The sequence below is a fragment of the Monodelphis domestica genome, chromosome 2 (assembly GCF_027887165.1).
Source record: "Monodelphis domestica isolate mMonDom1 chromosome 2, mMonDom1.pri, whole genome shotgun sequence".
NCBI classification, from domain to species: Eukaryota; Metazoa; Chordata; class Mammalia; order Didelphimorphia; family Didelphidae; genus Monodelphis; species Monodelphis domestica.
In genome coordinates this window covers 410,437,315-410,460,157 of record NC_077228.1, presented here as the reverse complement: position 1 = coordinate 410,460,157, position 22,843 = coordinate 410,437,315, and the positions used below count along the sequence as shown (strand labels likewise).

The 22,843-nt window shown below is 37.5% G+C and overlaps 1 protein-coding gene across 4 annotated transcripts in view; it reads left to right on the top strand.

Moving 5' to 3' along the window:
* The window catches only part of AHI1 (Abelson helper integration site 1), a 278,473-nt gene that overhangs the window by 24,103 nt on the left and 231,527 nt on the right, over positions 1-22,843 (top strand). For all 4 annotated transcript variants that reach the window (XM_007484594.3, XM_007484595.3, XM_007484597.3 and 1 more), the window contains 7 exons: positions 3,146-3,333; positions 4,981-5,200; positions 6,427-6,619; positions 10,628-10,723; positions 15,337-15,522; positions 17,698-17,850; positions 20,610-20,742. In XM_007484594.3, coding sequence (XP_007484656.1) covers positions 3,146-3,333; positions 4,981-5,200; positions 6,427-6,619; positions 10,628-10,723; positions 15,337-15,522; positions 17,698-17,850; positions 20,610-20,742 — 1,169 coding nt within the window. The remainder of the gene's footprint in view (positions 1-3,145; positions 3,334-4,980; positions 5,201-6,426; positions 6,620-10,627; positions 10,724-15,336; positions 15,523-17,697; positions 17,851-20,609; positions 20,743-22,843) is intronic.

The following is a 22,843-nucleotide window of genomic DNA, read 5'->3' as shown; positions in this document are numbered from 1 at the left end:
GACTGTTCTGGTAATTTCATTGATTTCACCTGTGTGCCAGAAGAAAGATTCAGCCCAAAGATTCAACTTCAACTTTGGGGAGGCAAATGGGTCTCAGCAAACTGATAGCCAGGCCTAAAGACATGAGGTCCTGGGTTAAAATCTGGCCTCAGATACTCCCCAGCTGTGGGTCCCTGAGCAGATCCCTTAACCCCCATTGCTTAGCCCTTACCTCTCTGCCTTCGGACAATAGACACTTAAATGGATAAGAACCCAAGGAACTTAAAGGCTATATTTTGAGGCATTTCAGACTCCAATGGTTTATAAAAATCTCTGTATTCTATTGCATTTTTTATTTAAGGTTTAACTTTGTGATGTTAAATTCATATATTACTGGATTGAATATTATCCTGTTACACTGAAGGTTGATTGAACTTATTTTGAATGTACTGAGTTTTGAAATTCTATTGTTTTTCCCCTATAACTATTGAACAAATATTATTGTAATTAAGCCCATATGAAAAAAAAAACAGCTTTTTTCTATTTTGCCGAGGATAGATGGACTTCAGAACCAGTTAAAATTGTATAACAACCTTTGGAAGATTTAATGTGCTAAAATACCTCAAATTATTTTAAGGGTTTTTTAAATATGATTTTTGTAATTTTTTTTTGACAATCTCTGGTTATTTTTGCCTGCCCCTACCACGAGGTAATGCCCATTCTAGTAGCTGAAGTGAAATACATTTTATAACCCCCAACCTTCCCACATTTCTAAATATGTGAATGGAAGTTGGGGCAGTTAATCTCAGGGCATTTGTACCCCTAAAAAAGCCTCCAAGAAAAAGGAGCATCCCTTTATTTATACTCTTCAGCTCACTACTTTACTTCTACCAGAATGATATATAGATTTCTTGATTATGTTCTTAACCCAAGAGGAGTTTTACTTTTTTTAAAAATATGTTTAAATACCAAGGTTGAAAGATTTGCTATGATTATAAAAATTGTGACAAATATCCATCAATTAATAGGTTTTAAAATGCCATACAGCAACTTATGTGAAATATGAAAGTGTGTTTGTTTGCTATTATAATTAATTGGGCTATTGAGAATTTCGGGGATTTCGATACCTACATATTTGTACTTACTGTATTTTTAAAAATGAAAAATTGTTAACCTTGTTCAATTCATTTGCCTTCTACTCACTGTGATCATGGCCAGATGTTGAGAGGAAATGGATCTCATTTTTGGTGAGAAAGCCTTGCATTTTATATTTTCTTAGCTGACACAGAGTGTCAATGATTATAAGCTATATTTTGGAATTTTAAAGCTCTTTTATTATTATATTTTTCTTGCATGTGCAATATACCTTTTCAGGTTTTTATATATTTTTCTCTTTTTTATATTTGAAGCACATGTCACCAGTATTAGGATTTTCTTTAACCTTTTGATTTTTCAGTACTACAAGTTTGAAATACATTTGCTAATGCATGCCCTAAAAAGCTAGAGACTATAAAAATGATGCCACTAATTATTTTAAAAAATTATGGGACTTTGCTTAATGATTCTGTCTGATTCCAGGACAAGATATACACACAAGAGCCATTTCACAGAGCCAAAGAAAAGCCAATCCAGGATGGATTGATGCACTTCTAGGCCAATACAAAGAAAGGTCTTGAACCTAGTGTGAAGACTCGAGGTTACTGTGTTTATCATTGCTAGACATAGGCTTTCCTTGTGTCCACACTCATTCTGAAAATACTCACAGACAAGTATCCCCGAAACCTTGGCTCCCATAATCTGGTCCCTTTTTTTCCTGCCTTCCATAATGTGGTACCTTTCTGTAGTCCTGGCTATTGACTGGGTAAATGCATCATTGCTAGATCATTTTGATTGGGCCCTGATAGAAGGACCTATTATAGATTTATTTTTCTTTTTACTTGGAATTTTTACACATAAGACTTTGATAGTCTATATTTTCATCCAGAGTTTTTTCTTTTTTTCTTTGGATTTTTCTGATGTCTTTTTAATATCTTTTGCCAATTGATTCATATACTTCATACCTCAGCCATGCATCCTTAAGTGTTTCTGTATTTGTCAATCACCCTCTTAATGGGGGGAATGTAAAAAAAAATTATTATTTAAATTACAAAGTTTAAATTCCTTTTGAGAAGAATTTTAGGTAAAGAAGATGCTACCTCTCTGAATCCAGAACTGAACTATTGGAGAAGCCACCATGAAGAAGCCTCCAGACCACAAGTTGCACAAAATTGAACTTTGGGTGTGGTTGATTGAACATTTATTTGTATGTATACTTTCATGCCAAAGGGGACTGCCCCCAACTGGCTTTTTGTCCATGCGTTCAGTAATTATTGGTTTTATTTTTTTTCTTATCCTCAAATTATTGTAATCTTTAAATTGATTGTTTTTATGATTCTTTGGGGAAGGACTTCTTCCCAGAGGATCAAAACGGAGAAATGTAAAATTGAGATTTGAACTCTGGACTTCAATCCTCACAAGTCCTTGCTCCACTTCCCCAAAATTCTTTGTATTCTCACGGAATTCTGAGGTGGGTGAGATCGAGAAGGTACTTCAGCTGATTGCAAAGTCTTTTGAAGGGCTCTTTTTGGACTTCCGTTTTGGAGCAGAGGTGTCTCTTCGATGATGTGAGATTACCTTATCTAGGCCACTCTGGCCTAGGCACGTGTTTCTTATCCTGTCTTTTCTTTAATCCTTAATCTTCAATAAACCTCTAAAAAATATAATATTCCTTGCAGAGAGAAACTAATTTCTACCTGCCTCAGTCTCCCCTAAATTTTAACTGTTACACTCTGCAGCCATGCTTACCCGGAAGTCTGACTCTTAATTTTAAGAGGTAAGAAGGTAAGGGTTAAAAAAAATTGCTGTGTCTGAAAAATGTGTCATCCTGTGGCCAACCTGGATATGATCTTTCTGAATTTGGCTAGGGTGGTGCTCTGACGGTAGACTTTGCTAAGCTCATTCTTGAAGACTTTCTAACTTGGTAGGACTTACATAACCTTCTTTTGCACCAAGAAATATAAAGACACCCAAAGCAGAGGCGATATTATGTGATGTCTATCCTTCCCTAAGCCATGCATAATAAATTGGTTGTGTATTATTTGATAATATATTTATGGTTACTTTTCAGTGTGGCATCCCTCTCTGAGCAGCAGCATAATGTAGACGAAGAAAAGATCAAAAAGAAGAACACATCAGATGAGGTGCTATCTTCAGATTTTAACCAGAAGAATGAAATAAAAGCAGATCAAACTGTTGAAGAAAATGTGGAACAGCCAAAAGCGAAAACCAGAAAGACAAAAAAGAAACCTAGAGCAGGTTGGTGATCCCTATTCAATCAGAATATATCTAGTATTTCCTTCCCAAAATTTCTTGGCTTCCTAAAGGGAATTAAGTCACTAAAATATAATTTTAAATGGATATTTTATTTATATATATATTATACATATATATATTTAGCTTAGTTGTACAGTGGAAAAATCATGCACACTGGATTTAGAGTCAGAGGACTTTGGTCCAACTTTGTGTTTTAGTTTTGAGTTTTAATTTATAAAATAAGGAGGAGGTGAATTAGACAACCTCTGAAGTTCCCTTTCAGCTCCAAGTCTGTGACTGATCTATTTTATGCTTAGTACAGATGTTCAACTTTCTTCATGACAGTCTGGTCCACCTTCTCTTCTTTTGTTTAATTCTGGTCCAAGATCATGATCCATTTGCATGACCTGATTAAGATTATCTCTCTGTTTATCTCTCTCTCTCTAGTTGGCATGTTCATACATATCCCGACAGGCAGGCCCTACAGACTGTCCATTCATTTGCCCGATGTCATCTGAACAGTGGACTTTTTTATTCATTACTTAGTGCAAACTCTAATGTAATTGTTGATCTTATGTGTAAGTCTGCTGTTTCCTGAGTCTGATGCAGCCAGGAAAATATCATCAACAAGTTGGAACATCTAGAGGCTTTCATCATCTAGAGGAAATCCTTCCTTGTTGGATCTCTTCCTGCTTTGGGAATCTGTCAAGTTCTTTTCATGACTTCCAGCTTCCCTTGATCCCTAAAGTCTCTATGGAAATATTGATGTTTCATTTAGACATCAATTTCATTTACAAATATATTCCTTCCCTTGCAACAGTGAATGAAATAAAGGGGGGAAAAGGCAGTTCAGCAAATGAATGCATCAGATAGATCATCTAGTAGATGCAGTGTCCCGCACCTAGAGTCCCTCATCTCTACAAAGGAGTAGGGAAGGTGCATCTTCATCTTCTCCTTGGTGTCAAACCTGGTCGTGATTATACTTCTTTGAGTTAATTTTTGTTGTTTTCAACCAATTAACTATTGATTAGTATGTACTTCCTTTGTAGAAAGGTACTGTATTGATAAGACATAGCAAACAAAAACAAAATTAAATGCAGATATGAAAACATGTGATATATATTAAAAATGAATACACATATATATGAATATATTTAAACTGTCACCTTGTATCTTAGAATCAATTCTGTATATTGGGTCCTGGCAAATGAGCAATAAAAGTTAATAAAAGCTGTGGGATTTAAGTGACTTTCTTAGGGTCACACAACTAGAAAGTCTGAGGCCAGATTTGAACCCATCTCTAAGCCATCTTTTTAATCCACTGAGCCACCCAGCTCCCCCAGTAGTGGTTATATATTAAGCTTTTATATTAGGAAATATATATATAAATATATATATATATATATGTTATCAGTATAACATAGCCCCATCTTGGACTTTGTCAAAAAAGAATAAATTATCAGAAATACTAGAATAGTTTCAGAATGTAGAGTCTGCCCCATAACATTTCTTCTTGAAACACAGCTCAGTACTTATAGGCCTGTATGTTTTAGGTCCTCAGTGAGTCAGTGACATGGGAACCTTAGGACAAATAGTGAATTTAGGATATTTTGATATTTGACTGTACCTGCGTTTTTACCCTGCTTATAGTTTCAGAAGACAATGAGGAAATTGATATTGATAATGTCCAAGAAGGAATGAGCCTGGAAGTTTCAAGTCAGCCTAACAGTGGGTTTGATGATGCCCTTGTTTTGGGAGTTTATGTCCATCGAGCTGATCGACTTAGAACAGATTTTCTGATTTCTCACCCAATGGTAAAAATCCATGTGATTGATCAGAATACTGGTCTATACGTCAAGAAAGAGCACAGGTAATTATATTTTCCCATTTGCTCACCCACTAGCATTGAAAATAGCTATGTTTTAAAGATTCACAGTGTTAACCTAGAAGAGATGATAACAGTTGTATGATTTGGACTATATTCCCCCTCTACCTGATGTAGTATGTGAGGAATTGGTCATTGCATGAAGTTGATGAAATGGTGAGAATGGCTGGATGTTGAATGAAGAATGGGTCTCCCATATCCATGCAGAAGAAATTCATGCTGGAGGCCAGGCAGTATGGAAAAGACCATCTTAATAAAAAAAGATAGATGATAAAACATCAACAACTACTAATCTCTAGATCCACTTTCTCATTTTTATGCAGGAATGTCTTTATGATAATAGTTTGAAAACATTGAGATTATTATTTATAAAAACTTGAGAAAGGAATGGGCAGAATTTTTCACATGATTTCCATAGCAGATAGCATCTTTATAGTCATACAACTGAGAAGTGTAGTAATCCAGTGTTGTGTACGTATCCTTTTTGAGTAAAATGAAAAGCACTTGTATTATCAAAGCAAAATGCATCTTTGAAAGCCATGGGAGATGGGACTAGAGATAATTTTGTTTAGTGATCCATTTTGTACTGACATCAAAGTTTTAAGTGAAGTGTTAAACAGTTGTTTGGGCACCATTTTTTCGTCAGAATTAAAGATCTATTTATTATGAACAGGCAAAATATAGCATCAGTATTTATTCAAAAGTATTAAATATTGCAAATATCAAATAGACATAGTTCATGCAGAATGAACTCTTAAGAAAACAAGACTAAAAACAAAAATACATTTTCATATATAAACATGTCATTGAACTATTCAGTAAATTATTAACGATGCTTTCTGCCAAAACTTAAAATAAAAATCACTATTGGATATTGGTTCTAGGGCAGAAGAGCTATAAGGGCTAGGCAATGGGGATTAAGGGACTTGCCCAGAGTCACACAGATAGGAAGTGTCTGAGGCCACATTTGAACCCAGGACTTCCCATCTCTGGGCCTGGCTCTCACTCATGACTTTTCTAAAGGAAAGTGTTTTTTAAGCCTTATTAGCCACAGATATGTGAATTTTTATTATTGGGAGCCAAAAATAGTTTTTATTTGATATCATTATAGCCTCTTACTAAATTATTACCTACTTTCCACAACTTTTCTTCCTTGCTTCCTTCCTCTATTTGTAATGCTTTATACATCAGTGTTTTCTCTTTTTATATAGCAACCGGGCTGTTTCATCTTTTTATGAACAAGAGAGAGTAGAGAATGTGCTTCCTATTATGACCCAACCTTATGATTTCAAACATTTTAAATCAAGACTTCCAGAGTGGGAGGAGCAAATTGTATTTAATGAACGATTTAGTTATTTCCTCCAAGAATCTGAAGAAAGCCCTAAAGTAATTCTGTTTTTTGAGGTATGTTAAATATAATAGTTTTTCATGTTATTCCAAAAATTACAATATGACTTATGACTGATAAACTATATTTAATATATAGTCATACTTAAATAATAGCACAATAGTTTTATATTTTGTCAACAATGACATCTGAAATTATTGTATCAACAAATACTTATTAAACATCTGTTTATTCAACACTGTTTTGGATGAGGCGTGGTGACAGTAGTATACAGAGTATAAGAGGGCTATTGGAAATTTCAAGATGGCAGATTTAGGCTTCCCGACAGGCAAAACTTCTAATGGTAGAACTATCCAAGCATGAAATGGGCCACCCTTGGAGATAGGACTCCTACCTTGGAGGCAGAGACGGGTTGAGCCCTTGTCTCACATGCTGTAGATTCGGGTTTGGGGTGAACGAAAGGCTGTCTGACGCTCCTGCCGCCCTGAGATTCTGGGGGCGCAAAGAGGCTGCTGAGGGAATTGACAGCTAAGCAGGCAGAGGACACGGAAGCAGACCAAGCCTGCCATTCTGAGACCGAGGCGTGGACATGAACTGATGGGCGAGAGGAAAGGGAGTTCAGAGAGTGAGGTGGCTGTGAATGGAAGCGAGTGCGAAAAGCTTCCCCAGGAAGGGGCTCTGCCTGGGCCTAACTGGATGGATGGGCTCGAGAGGAGAGGACGGAAGAAGGAAGTCACTGTGTTAGAGAAGAGGACGCTGACCCAGGGGCAGCCCGTGGTTCTGTTCCTTCTAGAAGCACAGAGTCGGAAGGGGCGCTCCCCCACCCCCCACAGAGCTCTACGGCAGGCCCCTTCCACCCTGCCTGACGGGTGGCCATCCGGTGTGTGCGTGCTCAGTGCCAGAGGAAGGGACTGATCCATTTTCGCACAGTTTTCATTATTTTTCTTCCCTCTGTGGAGGCCAGATGTCCTTCCTCGCTTCTGGCTTACGCCGCTCCCCACTCTCTGTGATCCCGCTCCCTGGGCTCTGAGCTCGATGCTCCGCCTTCCCCTCTGTGTGCAGGATGCTTTCCCTCCTTGCCTGCTCCACTTAGAATTGCAAGTGGAGCAGAGAGACTTATTGAGTCAAACTCCCTCCTTTTTCTGATGAGGAAACCGGAAGTAGGGGAACCCGTGGATTTGCAGAAGACCTGCCAGTTTGTTTAGGGTCACTTAAATTTCCACACAAACCTCTTAATAACCATCCGTACTGGGGGCAGCTTACTGGCTGGGTGGGTGGAGAGCCAGGCCTGGGAGGTCCTAGGTTCAAATGTGGCCTCAGACACTTCCCAGCTGTGTGACCCTGGGCAAGTCACTTGACCCCCATTGCCTAGCCCGTCCCGCCCTTCTGCTTTGGAGCCAATACACAGTATTGATTATAAGATGCAAGGTAAGGGTTATAAAATAACCATTCATTCTATAATTATAATCATAAGAGCAGCTTGTTGGCACAGTGTATAGAGTGCTGACCCTGAAGTCATGTCCTCGAGTTCAAGTTTAGCCTCAGAGACTTACACACTGTGTGACCCGAGGCATGTCACTTAACCCTTTCTGACTTGGTTTCCTCATGGGTAACGTGGGCTAGAGAAGGAAATGAAAAGCCACTCTAGTATCTTTGCCAAGAGAACTCCACAAATGGAGTAACAAAGAGTCGGACACAACTCATTGAAAATAATATAGATAATCCTCTTTCTAAAAGTGATCAGAAAGGAAAGGCTCCTTCTTACTATTACTCACCAGCAGTTATGGAGTGCTTTAAGGTTTGCAGAAATGCTTTTATTTACATTGTCTCATTGGAGCCTCATAGTTGCCATAGGAAGCCCATTTTGTAGATAAGGAAACCGAGGCTCAGAAGTTCTCCCATCCTGGTGAGTCGCAGTATTGAAATCGTCTTTCTAGGACAAATCTGAGCTCTCCTTTCACAAGTTAAGCTAAGGCTCAAGTTCAAGTTGAAAGGGCTCCCTGTGGCCCACCTTCAGTGTAAGAGGAGTCAGGCAGCATTGGGAGTCTCTCTCCCTGCAGACTTCGCCAGAACAAATAGACCCAGTGACTTAATTTGACATTCTTTCCTGGAGGCCAGTTAGGCTCCTGATCCTGAGCTCAGTGCAGGGCAGTGTTCTTGTCCACTCTGTGGGTGCGGAGCGGAGCGGAGTGGGGAGACCAGTGGTCCAGGGCTGCCTCAGCCCCTTCCTGGCAGTGGTCAGCCCTCTAGGGCTCTGAGTGGCCAAAAAGGTGTGGAATTGGATTCCTAGAGGGGGGTTTCTCATCTTGAACTTCCCCATACCAGTGAAATCACAGCTCTGGTCTTTATCCTTCTTCCTCTGTGTAAGACAACTGACTGGAAGTGGACAGAAAGGCAAAAACAGTTCCTGCTCTAGAGGAATTCATAGTCTATTCTACTGGCATTCTATAACCCTGTATTTTAGAATTTAGGAGAGTCAAATATAATAAAAGAGTTATGATTTTCATCCTAAGGTAGTCATTCATTTTTCCTTCATTATACTAGTCTATTTTTAATTCATTTTAATTATAATTTGTATATTTAAATTTGTATTTTATGCAGGGAAATGATTTTATTTTAATTTACTTTTTTAAGCCTTAAAGTTAAATCTTTTGGGGGGTACTTTGGTAGTTTATAAAATTTACAGTGCTTAGTCTTCATGATTTAAATATAATTAGTGTTCAAAGAGAATTTGTTTTTATCAAGCTCATAGCTTCTTTCGACTCAGATGAAAAGTATTTTCATGTGTCTCAGAGCAGAGTAATAAAAGATATTTTAACGGGTTTGCCTCATTTTGGAAAAATGAAAAATTCAATTGTTAAAGAACAAATTTCCCAAAGCGCTATTGAGATCCAAGAAGCCAAATGATGACATTTTAAAAATATACCTTTATAATGATTATCAGTTTTATTTATTTGACATTCATTTTTGTTAATGTATGTCTCCTACCATCCTATTGTCCAACCAAATTGTTTGCACTGACAATCTTGGAGATGAGATTGTAGATTTATATTTTAATTGCTGTTTATTTTATTTTTTATTACTAGAGACTGTTTGGTAGATGAGCATCTTTAAAAAAAAAAGTAACAGCATAATTGGCATGGTTTCTGAGGAAGGAGGAATGTTTGCTATTATCTGTACAGCTAGTGCTCTGCAGCTATTTCTCTCCTTTGTCTAGCTGTTATCCTGAGTTTTATTTTTCTCCCAGTGGTGCAATAGTGATTTTGTTTTTCTCTTTCGTTAAACCTTTTGACACATAAAGGCTGGAAGGGACATTTATCCTTTTCTCTTTCTAGAAGATTACCAAACCCAAAACTAGACTCTTTCTCTACTAGCAACCAATCAACAAGCATTTATTAAATACTTACTATTTATTAAATGCTTAATTACAGACACTCTGCTAGGAATAAAGATGAAAGTAAAACAACCCTTTTCCTCATGGACCATACATTTTATCAGACATATCCACTTGATATTGTGTACATTTGTGCTCATATAGCCTTACTACTGTTTAACTGAAATGACCTCTGATAATCATTACTTTTAGTTTTCTCCCCATATAAAAAAATGATTATTATATGTAATACCGTCCTTCTTATGTGAGTTTGTGTGTGCACTTGTCTGCACCTGTGTGTGTTCAGTAATTGATTAGTAAGCCTTAGCTTACCAGCTCCAATAATGTGCTTAGCAGTGAGCAATTTTATTTAGTAGAATCATACTGATCACTAAAATTTCCTATTTATGCATGGGGAATTAAAGAAAAAAATTCACAAAAAAGAAAATGAGATGCGAACAGCCACACTAAACATTAAGTTACTTGTTGTGAGACTAAGGTAAAATGCAAATAAGATAAAATATGTCATTGATAGATCAAAGCTACTTTAATATGTTTAAATTGGCATCTGATATGTATTTTTAAAATGCAGTAGCATTAGGATTTTTTTCATCTAGAAAATGTTAACATTTAGGTCAACCATAGTTCAATAAGAATGAATGTTTTTTTTTTTTTAACTAAATATTTTCAGATTCTTGATTTCTTAAGCATGGATGAAGCCAAGGCCAACTCTGAGGTTCAAGTCCAGGAAAGGGGTTTTCGCAAAATTGCATGGGCATTTCTCAAGGTAATTTTTAAAATGTTGTAAATATTTAAAATCTTCCTTCAGATTCCATGAAGTCATCTACCAGGTAACTGAAAGCATCTTGCCATCGGTCCTGATACTGACTCCTCCTCACTGCCATCCATGGCTGCCCCCATTTCTAATTCTTGTTTTTGCTTTAATCAAGTAAGTAAAATACTGCTAGAAAGTACATATTAAATGGCTACTCTGGGACTCCACTCATGATCCCTACAGCTCTCTAGAACAAAACTCCCTTCCTTTGTCCACACTTTTAATCTTCCTGTTGGAATGTTAGCATGTAAGTTCCTTGAGGTTATGTACTGTTCCCTTTTTATATTTTTATCCTGAGCACTTAGCTTAATGTCTGGCATATTATAGGTGTTTAAATACTTATCAATTCTCAAATCATTCATTCTCAAATCAATTTGGCCTCTTCTCCCAAGATCATTTGGGTTTCATCAAATATATATGAGCCAAGACAAGATAAAGTTTAAACACTGAAAAAAAAAAAGATTTAAGAGAGTGGTTGGTCACACTTGACCACTTTTCCAAGTCAGTTATTTTGATACATTTTCTAATTTTACTGTAGTCATTTTTCTTCAAATGTTTCTTGTTTACATAGTAACTAATTTCTATCTTTCTTTGATATTAAGTTTGATTTAAAAAAAAAAACAAAAAACCTTACCTGCTGTCTTGGAATCTTCCAAGGCAGAAGAGCAGTAAGGGCTAGGCAATGGGAGTTAAGTGATTTGCCCAGGGTCACACATCTGGGAAGTGTCTGAGGCCAAATCTGAACCTAGGAACTCCCGTCTCTAGACCTAGTTCTCAATTCACTGAGCTACCCAGCTACCCCCTTTAAGTTTGATTTTTAAGGAGTATATTATGTAAGTTTTGTAGTTTCTCTACTATGCTGTTTCTTTTGTTTCCATTTTTTCCCCATTTAAATCTACTTCCTTTCTAGTTCTTTTGTTTAGAACTTTCCTTTCATATATTTGATCACTAAAAACAAAATCCTCTAGCTTCTTTTCTTTCATGAATTCCAGTAGATCTTCTGGCAAATCCATGACTTCGCTTATAGATTTGGACGTGGAATTATTTTCTTCTTCTGAGTTTGTCTTAAAGAGTTCTTGGCTTCATGCCATTTCTTTATCATTGATGTTTTCGTCTAATTACTCATTTTCCTACTTCCTGATTTGGGACTTTGTTTTGGGGCCAAGATCTGTGTGCTTTTGGAATGAGTTATGGGCCTTCTTTTGTATTGCTGTGTGATTTTTACTCTGAATATTTTAAGTGCTTCAGAAGTGGCTGACTAGCACTGTTGAGTGATGGTGTATGCTGGGCAGCTTGGGTATGATTCAATATGGAATAGTCTGAGCCAGAGATCATACTGATCTTTGCTCTCTGTTTGGTTCTAGTTTAATGTCATACCTGTAGACTTCAAGTGTCCTTGGCTAGACTGTGTTCTGGGTTCCTGTCTTCCTGTCCCTGGTACATAGTTTTAGGCTCTAGGTTTTCCCAGTTTTCCCTGGAAGCTGGAAGGCTTATAATTGTGTTTTTAGGCTAGTCTTTTCTGATTGGATCCCTTCTCGAATACTACAGACTTGAGGCTATCTCTTTGTGTGGAATTTAGCGGGCAAAATGTACTTACTGTATTTTCTCTTTAGATTTCTTGGTCATTTCTCAATCCTGTGCTCCCCTTTTTTTTTTCAGCCTTGCTAAAGTTGTGAAAGAGCTATATTGTTTTACTTTTACTCACTTTTCCATCATAAGGAACTGACTCCTCTTGCTCCATACTCAATTAGCTTTCATTTAACATTGCCCTCTTTCTCTCTTTCCATTTTTTAGCACACACTGAGTCCCAATTCTCTCCCACCATCACCACATAACCTCTTCTCCTGTGAAATCCATTCAATCAAATTTAACACCCAGTCAGGATTCTCAGAACTCCTTATCTCCTGATTCCACGGACACTCTCCTTCTTTTCACAGTGACTTCATTGTGTGCTTAGCCTTCCTCTCTTGCAAATCCTGCCTTCATACTGGGGTTTTCAACATGCATAATGATATTTGCTCCAATACTCCAAACTTACCAACTTTGTAGTCTCGCCACTCCCCAGGACCTGAGCCTTCCCCACTCCTGAGGGGCCGCACTCTTCATCTTTCCCTGTTCAAGAACTCTGAAATCCTGTTATCTGATCTTTTATCTTCACATCTACCTTCGGATCTTAGTCCTCTGAAATGGACTTTTAGCGATGCCATGCCCCCTTTTCTCTCAGTTCCTCAGTACTCTCCCAGGCCAGCACCCTTCTCCTTCCTGAACTTGACCCCTTCACAGGACAGGCTCTGTCTCCAGCATTCCTCACTTCTTAGAGTCTTTGGCTTCCTTGAAATCTCAGCAGAAGTCTTACCTCCTGCCCCAGGCTTTTCTGAGTCGGCCTTCCCCCACTCCCAGGCCCAAATCCCTCTCAGTCTGTCTTCTCTGGACCAGAATATGTATATAGTAGCCCTCCTCCATTAGACTGTAAGCCTCTTGGGGGTTAAGGTCTTTTATTTTTTTCTTTTTCATTCATCTCACTAGCACTTAATAAATTGCCTGACACAGAAAAATGTTTAATAAATCAATGTTAATTGATTGATTGAGGACCGAGGAAATTTTAAGAGTCTGCAGAAATGGGATCAAAGGTACAGAGAGAGGAATTAGCATTAGCGAGCAGTATGGCACGTTTCCTCGGTGATAAAGGCAGCACCCAAAAGTTTTGTATTGTAAAGACAGAGGTTTAATTAAAGCAATGTCTTTCCTCGTGTCATAAGATTGCCATCTTGTGGCCCTGTTGAACATTGCCACACTTCAGGGTGTAAGGCTTTTATAGATTGCCCTTGCCATCAGCATATTTCTTAACATTTTTGTATTTGTGGATTATTCATTTCATATTTTTATTGTAAGTCCATCTTGTTATGAAGTGCAGTATTCGGTAAAGATTGGGCTTTGGAGGTCTTTGAAGGGTGAGTTGGCTCTGAAGTTAAATTTTAGGTAATAGCAGAAAAAATTGTCCCCAGTTATTTATCTGTATATAGGCCTGTACTTGAAAATTGATCTTTTTAAAACAAAATTCAACTTATTTGGGATTTATTATAGTGGTAGTGACTTGGCTGAGGCCAATTTACTTGTATACTGGCTATAAACATCAGAAGATTTATCATTTCATTATTTTATTCACTTTGGCCATGCTGATTACAACACTTCTAAGTAGATAGTTTCTTGCTTTAATGTAACTCAAAATATCATCCCCTGGTAACCATCTTTAGGTGATGAGCTTTTTCTTATTATTTAGGATGATTATTAGAAGATAATTCATTGTTAGGAACAGACTTTTCAGCTCATTAGGGCCTGCAAGAGTTTGTTCACTGCTGACTTAGCCTTTGAAGCTACAAGGACACTTCTATGCCACAATTGATGTTTGATTAAGACTTTAGTGGGTACATAACCTAAGAGGAAAATATAATTTCCAGGTGGAAATGATGAACACTTATATATTTAATTAGGTCTGTGATCTTGTCCATCTAGTTATTCCCCCTAACGATACAGATTTCAGCCCATCCTTTCCTGCCTCTCCTTTGTGGCTTTTGTCCATACTTTCCCATAATTTTGCTCCAGGAGATACACCTGGTGACCTGGAAGCTTTCCTCACTTTCCCCTGATATTAGGAAGATATATTGCTCTCCTTTCTATCCTCTTCAGTCCAGACTGGATTTCCTTTAGTTCCTCCCTCATGACCTTCTAGCTCTGTTTGTCTAAGTTCCTAACTTTGGTCTAATCCTCAATGCCTCCTACCATATATCCAATCAGTGACAAATATGTCCATTTCCTCAGGGTTATGTTTTTTTATTTTTTTACATTAAGAAAGAATATTTGAGTTGAACAGTTTGTTATTCTATTTATTCAGCCTGTGATACCATAGGAATCTTAGCTGTTTGAACCATAGGCAAAACCAAGATTATCACTGTGTAAGACTGACAACTTACTTACTCTATTTCCAAGTTAAGTAAATAAGAATAAAGGAGAAAATGTACAGATGTACTCCTTCATAGCAAACCAAATAATATGCTAATTATAAGCTATTATTGTTTGGTTTTTAAACCAGTTTCAGAAGGTAGTATTTAGTTTAGCTTACTTCTTATTGGGGATCCTTGAAAGTAATAAAACCTTTTTTTTTTTTTTAAAGAAATCATTTCTAATTGCCTCCTTTAGCTAATTTAGACTGGACTATCTCCAGTTAGTATAAAATGGCGGGACTTCACTACTTTCAAAGAAATAGCCCTCATTTAACCATAATAATAATAATGTTATACAATTATTTTTCAAGGAAATCCTTGCCAGCAAATGCAATTTGATATTTAAGTGTCTATAATGTGAAGCATAGACATGTTAACTAGGCAACTGAAATATAAAATTTTTTACCTATTACCTTGCTTAACCCATTGAGTCAAATCATTTCCTTACCTTTAGCTTGTGACTTATAATAGGACCTTCTGAATCAGAAAAATGATATTTTGAGAATGAGTTCCTGATATTGTTCCTAATGCTTTGGGTTTTTTTTTTTTTTTGTGGTTTTTTAGCTTGTAGGAGCCAATGGAATTTTGAATATCAATGGGAAACTCCGTCTTCAACTATACTGCCCTCCTCCTAGGATTAGATCACAGTTAAATATGGTTGAAGTTTTTGAATGGTGGTCAAAATGTCCAAGAATTCGTTATCCATCAACATTGTATGTAACCATAAAAGGTCTGAAACTCCCAGATCATGTAAGTTATTTTGTTTTTTGATAGAATTATAAATCAATTATTCTCAGTAGCTGAAATTTAGCAGTGAGCAGTTGATTTTCCAGACTAAGACAGTCTTTTGAGAAATTGAATCATAGCTTTGTAGAAATGGAAGAGGCTTTGGGTATTACCTGGGAAATATGTCATAGTAGGTGGTTGTCTACAGGGAGTTACAAAAGTCTGAATGTGGTTTGAAGATTTTGCTTTATTTTACTTGTATTAAAAGTTCACCAAGGTCCCTTTTTTTTAATTATGAAAAAAATAACAAAAAATATACAATAACATGAATGGATTTGTGATTTTCTTAATTTGGATATGCTTCTAGTGTTGCAGATTATAGCCCAGTTCTGCCTGTCCACAGTGTCTGCCTGTAACAGAGAGTCTAGTTAGAATGTTCTGGGGTGATTTTTTTGTATTCTCTTTATATTACAAAAATAGCTGTGGAATCTGCAAGCCTCTTCCTTGACACTGTCATGTGATTAGCTCCCTTTTTGTCCTCTTGTACATTTCTGTGATTACATTTTTATACTGCTTCACCATAATGCCTTGTTTGTAATAAGTTATAGCTTGCTCCCTTACACCAGGCTTCCTGGCAATGGACATCCTAAAAATTCTCCCTCTAAAAAAAATGTAATCAGATTATAGTTGTTAAGACTGCATTTTTAGTGTTGTGAATAGAGTCAGTTGACAGGTATTTTTAAACATTTGTTATATGCCAGAAACTCTGCTAAACACTAGTTACACAAAATAAAGCAAATACATGGTCCTTGTCCTCAAAAAGCTTGCTTAACTTCTAATGCAGGAAACAACATACAAAGGACTGGGCACATATGAAATGAACACAGAGGAGCTGAAAGTTATCTTACAGGGGAGGATAAGGGGGAATGAGAGAGGGGAGGAAGGACGACTGGGAAAGACCTGCAAAAGGGAGAATTTGAACTGAGCCTTGAAGAAAGCCAGAGAAGTTAAGAGGCAGTGGTGAGGGGCCAGAATATTCCAGGCTTGGGGGACAGCCAGGGCCAACGCAGAAAGATGGGAAATGAAGTGGTCTGTGATAAAGCTGGTAACGCTGGATCCTAGAATGATAGTGTGAGAAGATGGATCAGGTAGGCAAGAGTCAGATTGTGAAGAACTTTAAATGCTCATCAGAGGGCTTCATAGTTGGTCTTGGAGGCAACAGGAGAAAGCTAGTGGAGTTTATTTAAAAATGGAGTTACACCATCAGACTTTAGGAAAATTACTTTGATGGCCATGGAGAGGCCAAATTGGAATGAGGAGAGATTTGAGGCGGGAGGCCAACTATAAGACTTCATGTTGGGGGTGACGACGACTCTATTAAACTGTGAGAAAAGGGGATACATTGTGAGAGACGTGGTGAGGGTAGAACCAAAATTTGACAATAGATTAACTCTCTGGGGAATGAATGAGGAATGGAAGATGACACCAAAGTTTTCCATCCATAGTGGCAAGGAAGAAGGCAACACTAAAAGGTTTGAGATAACTTTAAAAACAGAGCAATACTTTATAATTTAATTTACTTTATAATTTATAATTTAATCCTAGTAAACTTTAAATATGTTGCTAACATGGTTGTACATAAATCAGTTAGATAGCAAGAAGTTGATTCTGAAATGAGATTAGGAAACCCACATAGGATATAAAATTAATCCAGATGACTAATCACAAAATATTACAAACTCCACTAATACTACTGAAGCCAAGTAGTTCAGCTAAAAAGAATGGAACACAGCTTGTGATTATGTTGATAGTGCATGAAAGATTTCAAAGCTAGGAATTTCTCAGAATAGCATATCTTTTGGTATAGGTATAGGTATAGTGTAGGTATAGGTACAATCATAAGACTTGTTTAGGTAGAGTAACACAAGAATGGAAATCTCTCTTCTTTTAACATTGATGTTAAAAAATAACAGTATTTCAAAGTTCTAGGAGGACTTCATTTAAGCCAACATGCCCTTTTGTTTTATTTGCATTAATTTGATAAGCCTTATATCTGAAATAAAAATAGAAAAAATCCACTAGTTCAAGAATTAACTTTTTAAAACTATTTCCCCCTTTACAGCTTGTTCTCAGATCTTAAAACATTTTGTGTGCTCTAATTATGGACTTTAAAAAATTGTTGTACCTAATTAATTGTAGGTAGATCCTTCTTTTCGTTCTATGATGGCACTTCAGCAGGAACAAGGTAGTACATCATATTGTGAACTTCAGAAGGAGACAAGTAAAAGAAGTAATGAACCAGTTCCAGAAGACCAAAAGGAATTAATAAAGTGGTCGAGGTTGCCTGGGCAGGTAAGATATTGCAATATTTCAATTGCAATTGCAATATTGCAATAATTTCAAGTTCATTTCTAGGTTCATGCTCTTTACGTGTTTATTTCAAGTTATAGTAGTTACTTCCACATATGTGGAACAAATCAATATTTGTTCAGTTGAATTCAAAACTCCCTCTGTCCAACTAGGCAACAACTACAAAAACCATAATGGTTCCAGTTACTTTCTAGTGGGTCCTGATCCAAAAATAGCTCTCTGTTTTGATGAGTTGGAAATGCCCCCAGACCCTGGTTCTTCAGTTCATTGTTGACTTCTCCATCAAACATGCTCCCAAACCTATCTTTCTGGGAAAAGTAGATTATTACAAAACAGTTTTTCTCACTGTTAATGTAGTCATTCAATAGATATTTGTCAGTTATCTGTTAGTGGTATAGAACTGTGCTGGATGCTTTTGAATATACAAAGAGTATAATTTAACAGTAAATAGTGATCACTTATTAAGCATCTACTATATGCAAAGCATTCTGGTATATACATGGATGCAAAGACATATAATGATATGGTTTCTGTCCTTAAAGAACTCATCTTACACTGGTGAGTTGATGGTGATGGCCAGGGCTTAAGAGGGAATGCAGCATATATAAAGTGAGGAGATATGCTACCCCTCTCCAGTCAGCCACTTGATTGAGTCCCACTGCAGACTGACTGATGGATTTTTTTTTAACATAGTCAGTATAGGATTTTTCTTTTTGGCTTGATTATACATAATTGTAATGGGCTTTGTTTTTCTTGGTGGAAGTAAGAGAGCTTGGTCCTGAAAATAAAATTAATTTTTAAAAAAAATATGGGACAATGATGAAAATAGGGTATAATAAAGGCAAGGATTCAATTCCGAAAAAGTCCTAAGAAAACTTAAGAGGGAGAAAACACTTTCATTTGGGATTGAGGAAAGCTTTGTGGAGGAGGGGATGGCTAAAGTAAGGCTTGAAGGAAGATCAGAATTAAACATTTTAAAAATCACTGCATAGGGAAGAAAATAACATTGAATTTAGGCAATAACTTTAGTTGTGTTTAACTTGAAGGCAGAGTGTGTAATGGATGGTAATATGGAACAAGGTTAGAAAAGTAGATTGGAACTATACCAGGGAGGGCCAAGGGAGGCTAAGGATTTGGGCTTTTATTCTGGACACCACCAGAGAGTTTCTGAAGATTTTTGAATAAGACGGTTAGACCTTCTCAAGCTTTTTCTGGTTAGCTTAGATGAAGAAGGTATTGGTGGGACAACTAGGTGGTTCAGCTGCTAGAAAGCCATTCCAGGAGATAGGAGCCCTGAGTTCAAATGTAGTCTCCAACACTTCCTAGTTGTGTGACCCTGGGCAAGTCACTTAATCCCATTTACCTACCCCCTTACTGCACTTATGGGCTGAGGAGTTCACCTCAGGCTGGTCCAGCCCAGGGTAGACTCAGTCAATTTGAGTTCATCCTCATTCAACTTGGAGAAATTATTAACAACCAGATAAACCAACAAGGGAGGATTTTTAGTGTCAAGTAGCCTAGAGGGGGTTCAAGGATACTTAGTCAGAAGCAGGGAGACTCCATCTTGCGATGGATATAGAGGGAAGTGGGAAGTAAGAGACCTTAGAGATTAGGGCATCCTCGTTTCTACATGTTCCCTCCTCACCCTTTGTCAATCGATAAATCTGTTACTGTTATACCAAGAAGTTTTGGAAGGCAGGTTTGCACTCTGGCCCTAGTGTGGTAAGGACCAATCTGCCTTAGTTCACTAAGGGGGACTGTAGTACTTAGAACCAGTTCCCTGGGGTGGATAACAACATCCATCCACCTCAGTTTATACTCATTACTTCAAAGTGTAACTTTCTGATCCTGTTACAAAGAATTCTTATTAGTTCATAGCAAAATGGCATCAGTCTGACCTCCCGAAATAGTGAGAGTTTACTAAAAGAGTAGTGTTAAAATTAACTTTGATGGAATAGTCCCTTTGATTGTTATTATGTAGTAAAACTGTAAAGCAACATAGAAATTAGAAGACAAAATGAGATCAGGAATATAAAAGACAAAAATTATTGTGTTCCTAAATTTTCAGTATGCTATGTATTTGCCCCTTCTCTTCCCTTCTTTACACTGCAATAAATTCTACATTTTAATATATTTCTGTTTCCATGTAGGAATCAGAGTCTCTTTTTTATCCTTGTAGCTTCCTGAACAATTTACTATGGAACCCTCAGTAGACCTCTCGGGCCTAAATTGTAGGAAGAGTGAATTTGTAAAGGCATTGATTCTTTTTTTTTTTCTTACTGCTCTGTGTAGACATGAGAAAGAGATCTAGAAAATAATCTTTTAAAAATATATGAGGTAGTTTTTTTCTTTCCCTCACTCCCATGGCTCCTTAATTAATTAATTTACTTGTTTGTTGATTTTTAAAACTCTTACCTTATATCTTACTATCCTAAATATCAATTCTAAGGCAGAAGAGTGCTAAGGGCTAGACTTGATTTAAGAGACTTACCCAGGGTCAGATTCTATGAAGTGGCTGAAGTGATTCTGGAACCCAGGCCTTCCTGACTGTAGGCCTGACCCTCTCTCCACTGGGCTATCTAGCTCCAAAGTTCCCCTTCCCTCCCCCTCCCATGGTTCCTTTAAAATTTATGCAGCCTGATGATGAGGCACTTAAAGAATTCAGTGGTCATTAAAATGATCACTGAACCATCATAGATATTTAATTTACTTAACTTCATTTGGAAAATTGTATTTAATAGGTTTGCCGCATCCCAAACAAGCACCTGTTTTCACTGCATTCAGGAGAACGAGGATGTTTCCGGGTTAATTTCTCCCAGAATGGAAGAATGTTAGCAGCAGCATGTGCAGGCCATGATGGCTATCCTGTTATTTGTAAGTTGTAAAATCTATGTTTTATCTGAATTTTGTGGTCTGTAGGAGGATACTGAAGAAAAGCATTTGAAATTCTTGTATCCGTTTTTAAAAGTTCAGTTCAATTCTATTTTGAAGCCAAAAAGATCAGTCATCTAAAATAGAATAAATAACATTAACCGTTTTTTTCTTCTGGCACCATATAATATATACTGCCTGATCACTATTCAGCAAATAGCAAATTAAAGATGATAGTTATGGTTTGAGAACATAAATAACAGAAGTAAAAACTTTCCTAATTCAAATTTGCCAGTTCATTCCACATTTCAAAGTATTCATAATACCAACTTGATTAATCAGTCTATCTCCAAATATTTACTAAGTATCTATGTGCCAGGTACTTGGGATATAAGTACGAGAACTGAAACAGTCCCTACTCACAAAGGATTTCTGTTTTAGTAGGGAAAATAGTAAGTAGATAGTTAAATATGTACTACATAAATATGAAGTGAGTAAGTATAAATATTTGCGACCTCATTTGGAGCTTTCTGAGCAAAGATACTGGAGTGGTTTGCCATTTCCTTCTCCAGCTCATTTTATAGATGTGGAAACTGAAGCAAATGGGGTTAAGTGACTTGCCCAGGGTCACCCAGTTTGTTAGTGTCTGAGGCCAGATTTGAATTCAGGAAGATGTTGTCTTCCTGACTCCAGAACTAGTGCTCTATCCATTGCATCTCCTAGCTGACTCTTAATATGTAATTAGTCTAAATCAGTTATTCCAAGCAGAGGAGATACATATTCAGAGTGAAACAGTAAGCAAATTGCTTGTCCCATGTAATTTAACGATTTGATTTAAATTGTTTAAAGGGATGCTGTACTAATGTATGAACCAGATGGAAGTAGGCATCTTAAATTCAGCGTGTTCTTGACAACAGAGCTCATTATTTTTCCTCTAAAAGCATCCTCTCCTACATTTCCTGCATAGTATAGAGAGCAAGACTATCTTCCCATCCCTCAGGCTTATAACCTTGAAGTCCACTCAGATTCTTCACTGCCTCATTGCCCACACCCCCACTGTTAACAGCGCCCGTCCTTTCACCTTTCTGTCTCCTGTATTTGCATTTGTCTTCTCTCCCCTGGCGCCGCCACCCCCTTCCGACGCACCCCTGGACTGTTCAGTTGTTGTTTGGTCTGTCTGCCTGAGGTCTCTCCCTCTCCAATCCATTCTCCATTCAACCACCAAAGTGATTTTCCTGAAGCCTCGGTCTGACCATGACACCCTCTCTACGTCCTTCTCTAGGCTCTGAGTGTTTTCTCTGGCTGTCCCCCATGCTTGGAACACTTCCCCCTCCTCATCTTCACCCAGTGGATTCCCCAGCTCCCTTCAGTTCCCAGCTCAAATCCCATCAGCAGCACGGAGCCTTTTCTTACCTTTCAGTCTGAGTGCCTTCCCTCTCTGTTATCTCCTCATCATCCTGTATGTCTCTTGTTTGTACACACTGCATATTTGCTCTCTCCTTCACAAGATGGTCAGCTTCTCGAGGGCAAGGATGGTCTTTGGCTTCTTAGTTGAATGCCCAATGCTTAGCATAGTGCCTGGCACATAGTAGGCACTAAATAAATATTTACTGACCTGCCCACTGACTTACTCTGTATACATTAGAGCATGCTTTCTGTTGTCTGTTCCTCACACACCAAGCCCCATCCCTTGTTTTGCTCTGCCTGTTCTTGCCTGGAGCATAGTCTCTTACCTTCTCCCCTGGGAGTTCCTCATTCCTTCTGGCCTTGCCTCAAGTATCATCTTGTTCATTAAAGCGCTCCTGATGCCTCCTCTTCTGAGCCAACAGGATACAAAACCACATTGGCTTCCATTTGTGGACATTTCCATATGTACATCCAAGTCTGTGTGTATATGCTGTCTCCTCCGTTAGAATATAAGCTCCTGGAGGGCAGGGATTGTCTCGCTTTTGTCTTTGTAGCCTTAGTGTTTTGCTTTGTGCTAGAATAGTAAGCATTTAATAATAAATGCTTGTTGATGGACGACATAATCTTTGTAAACGATTTTTTGCAACAATTCTATAAGTTCAAAGGGATAAAATAATAGTTACTACAGTGAGTTAGT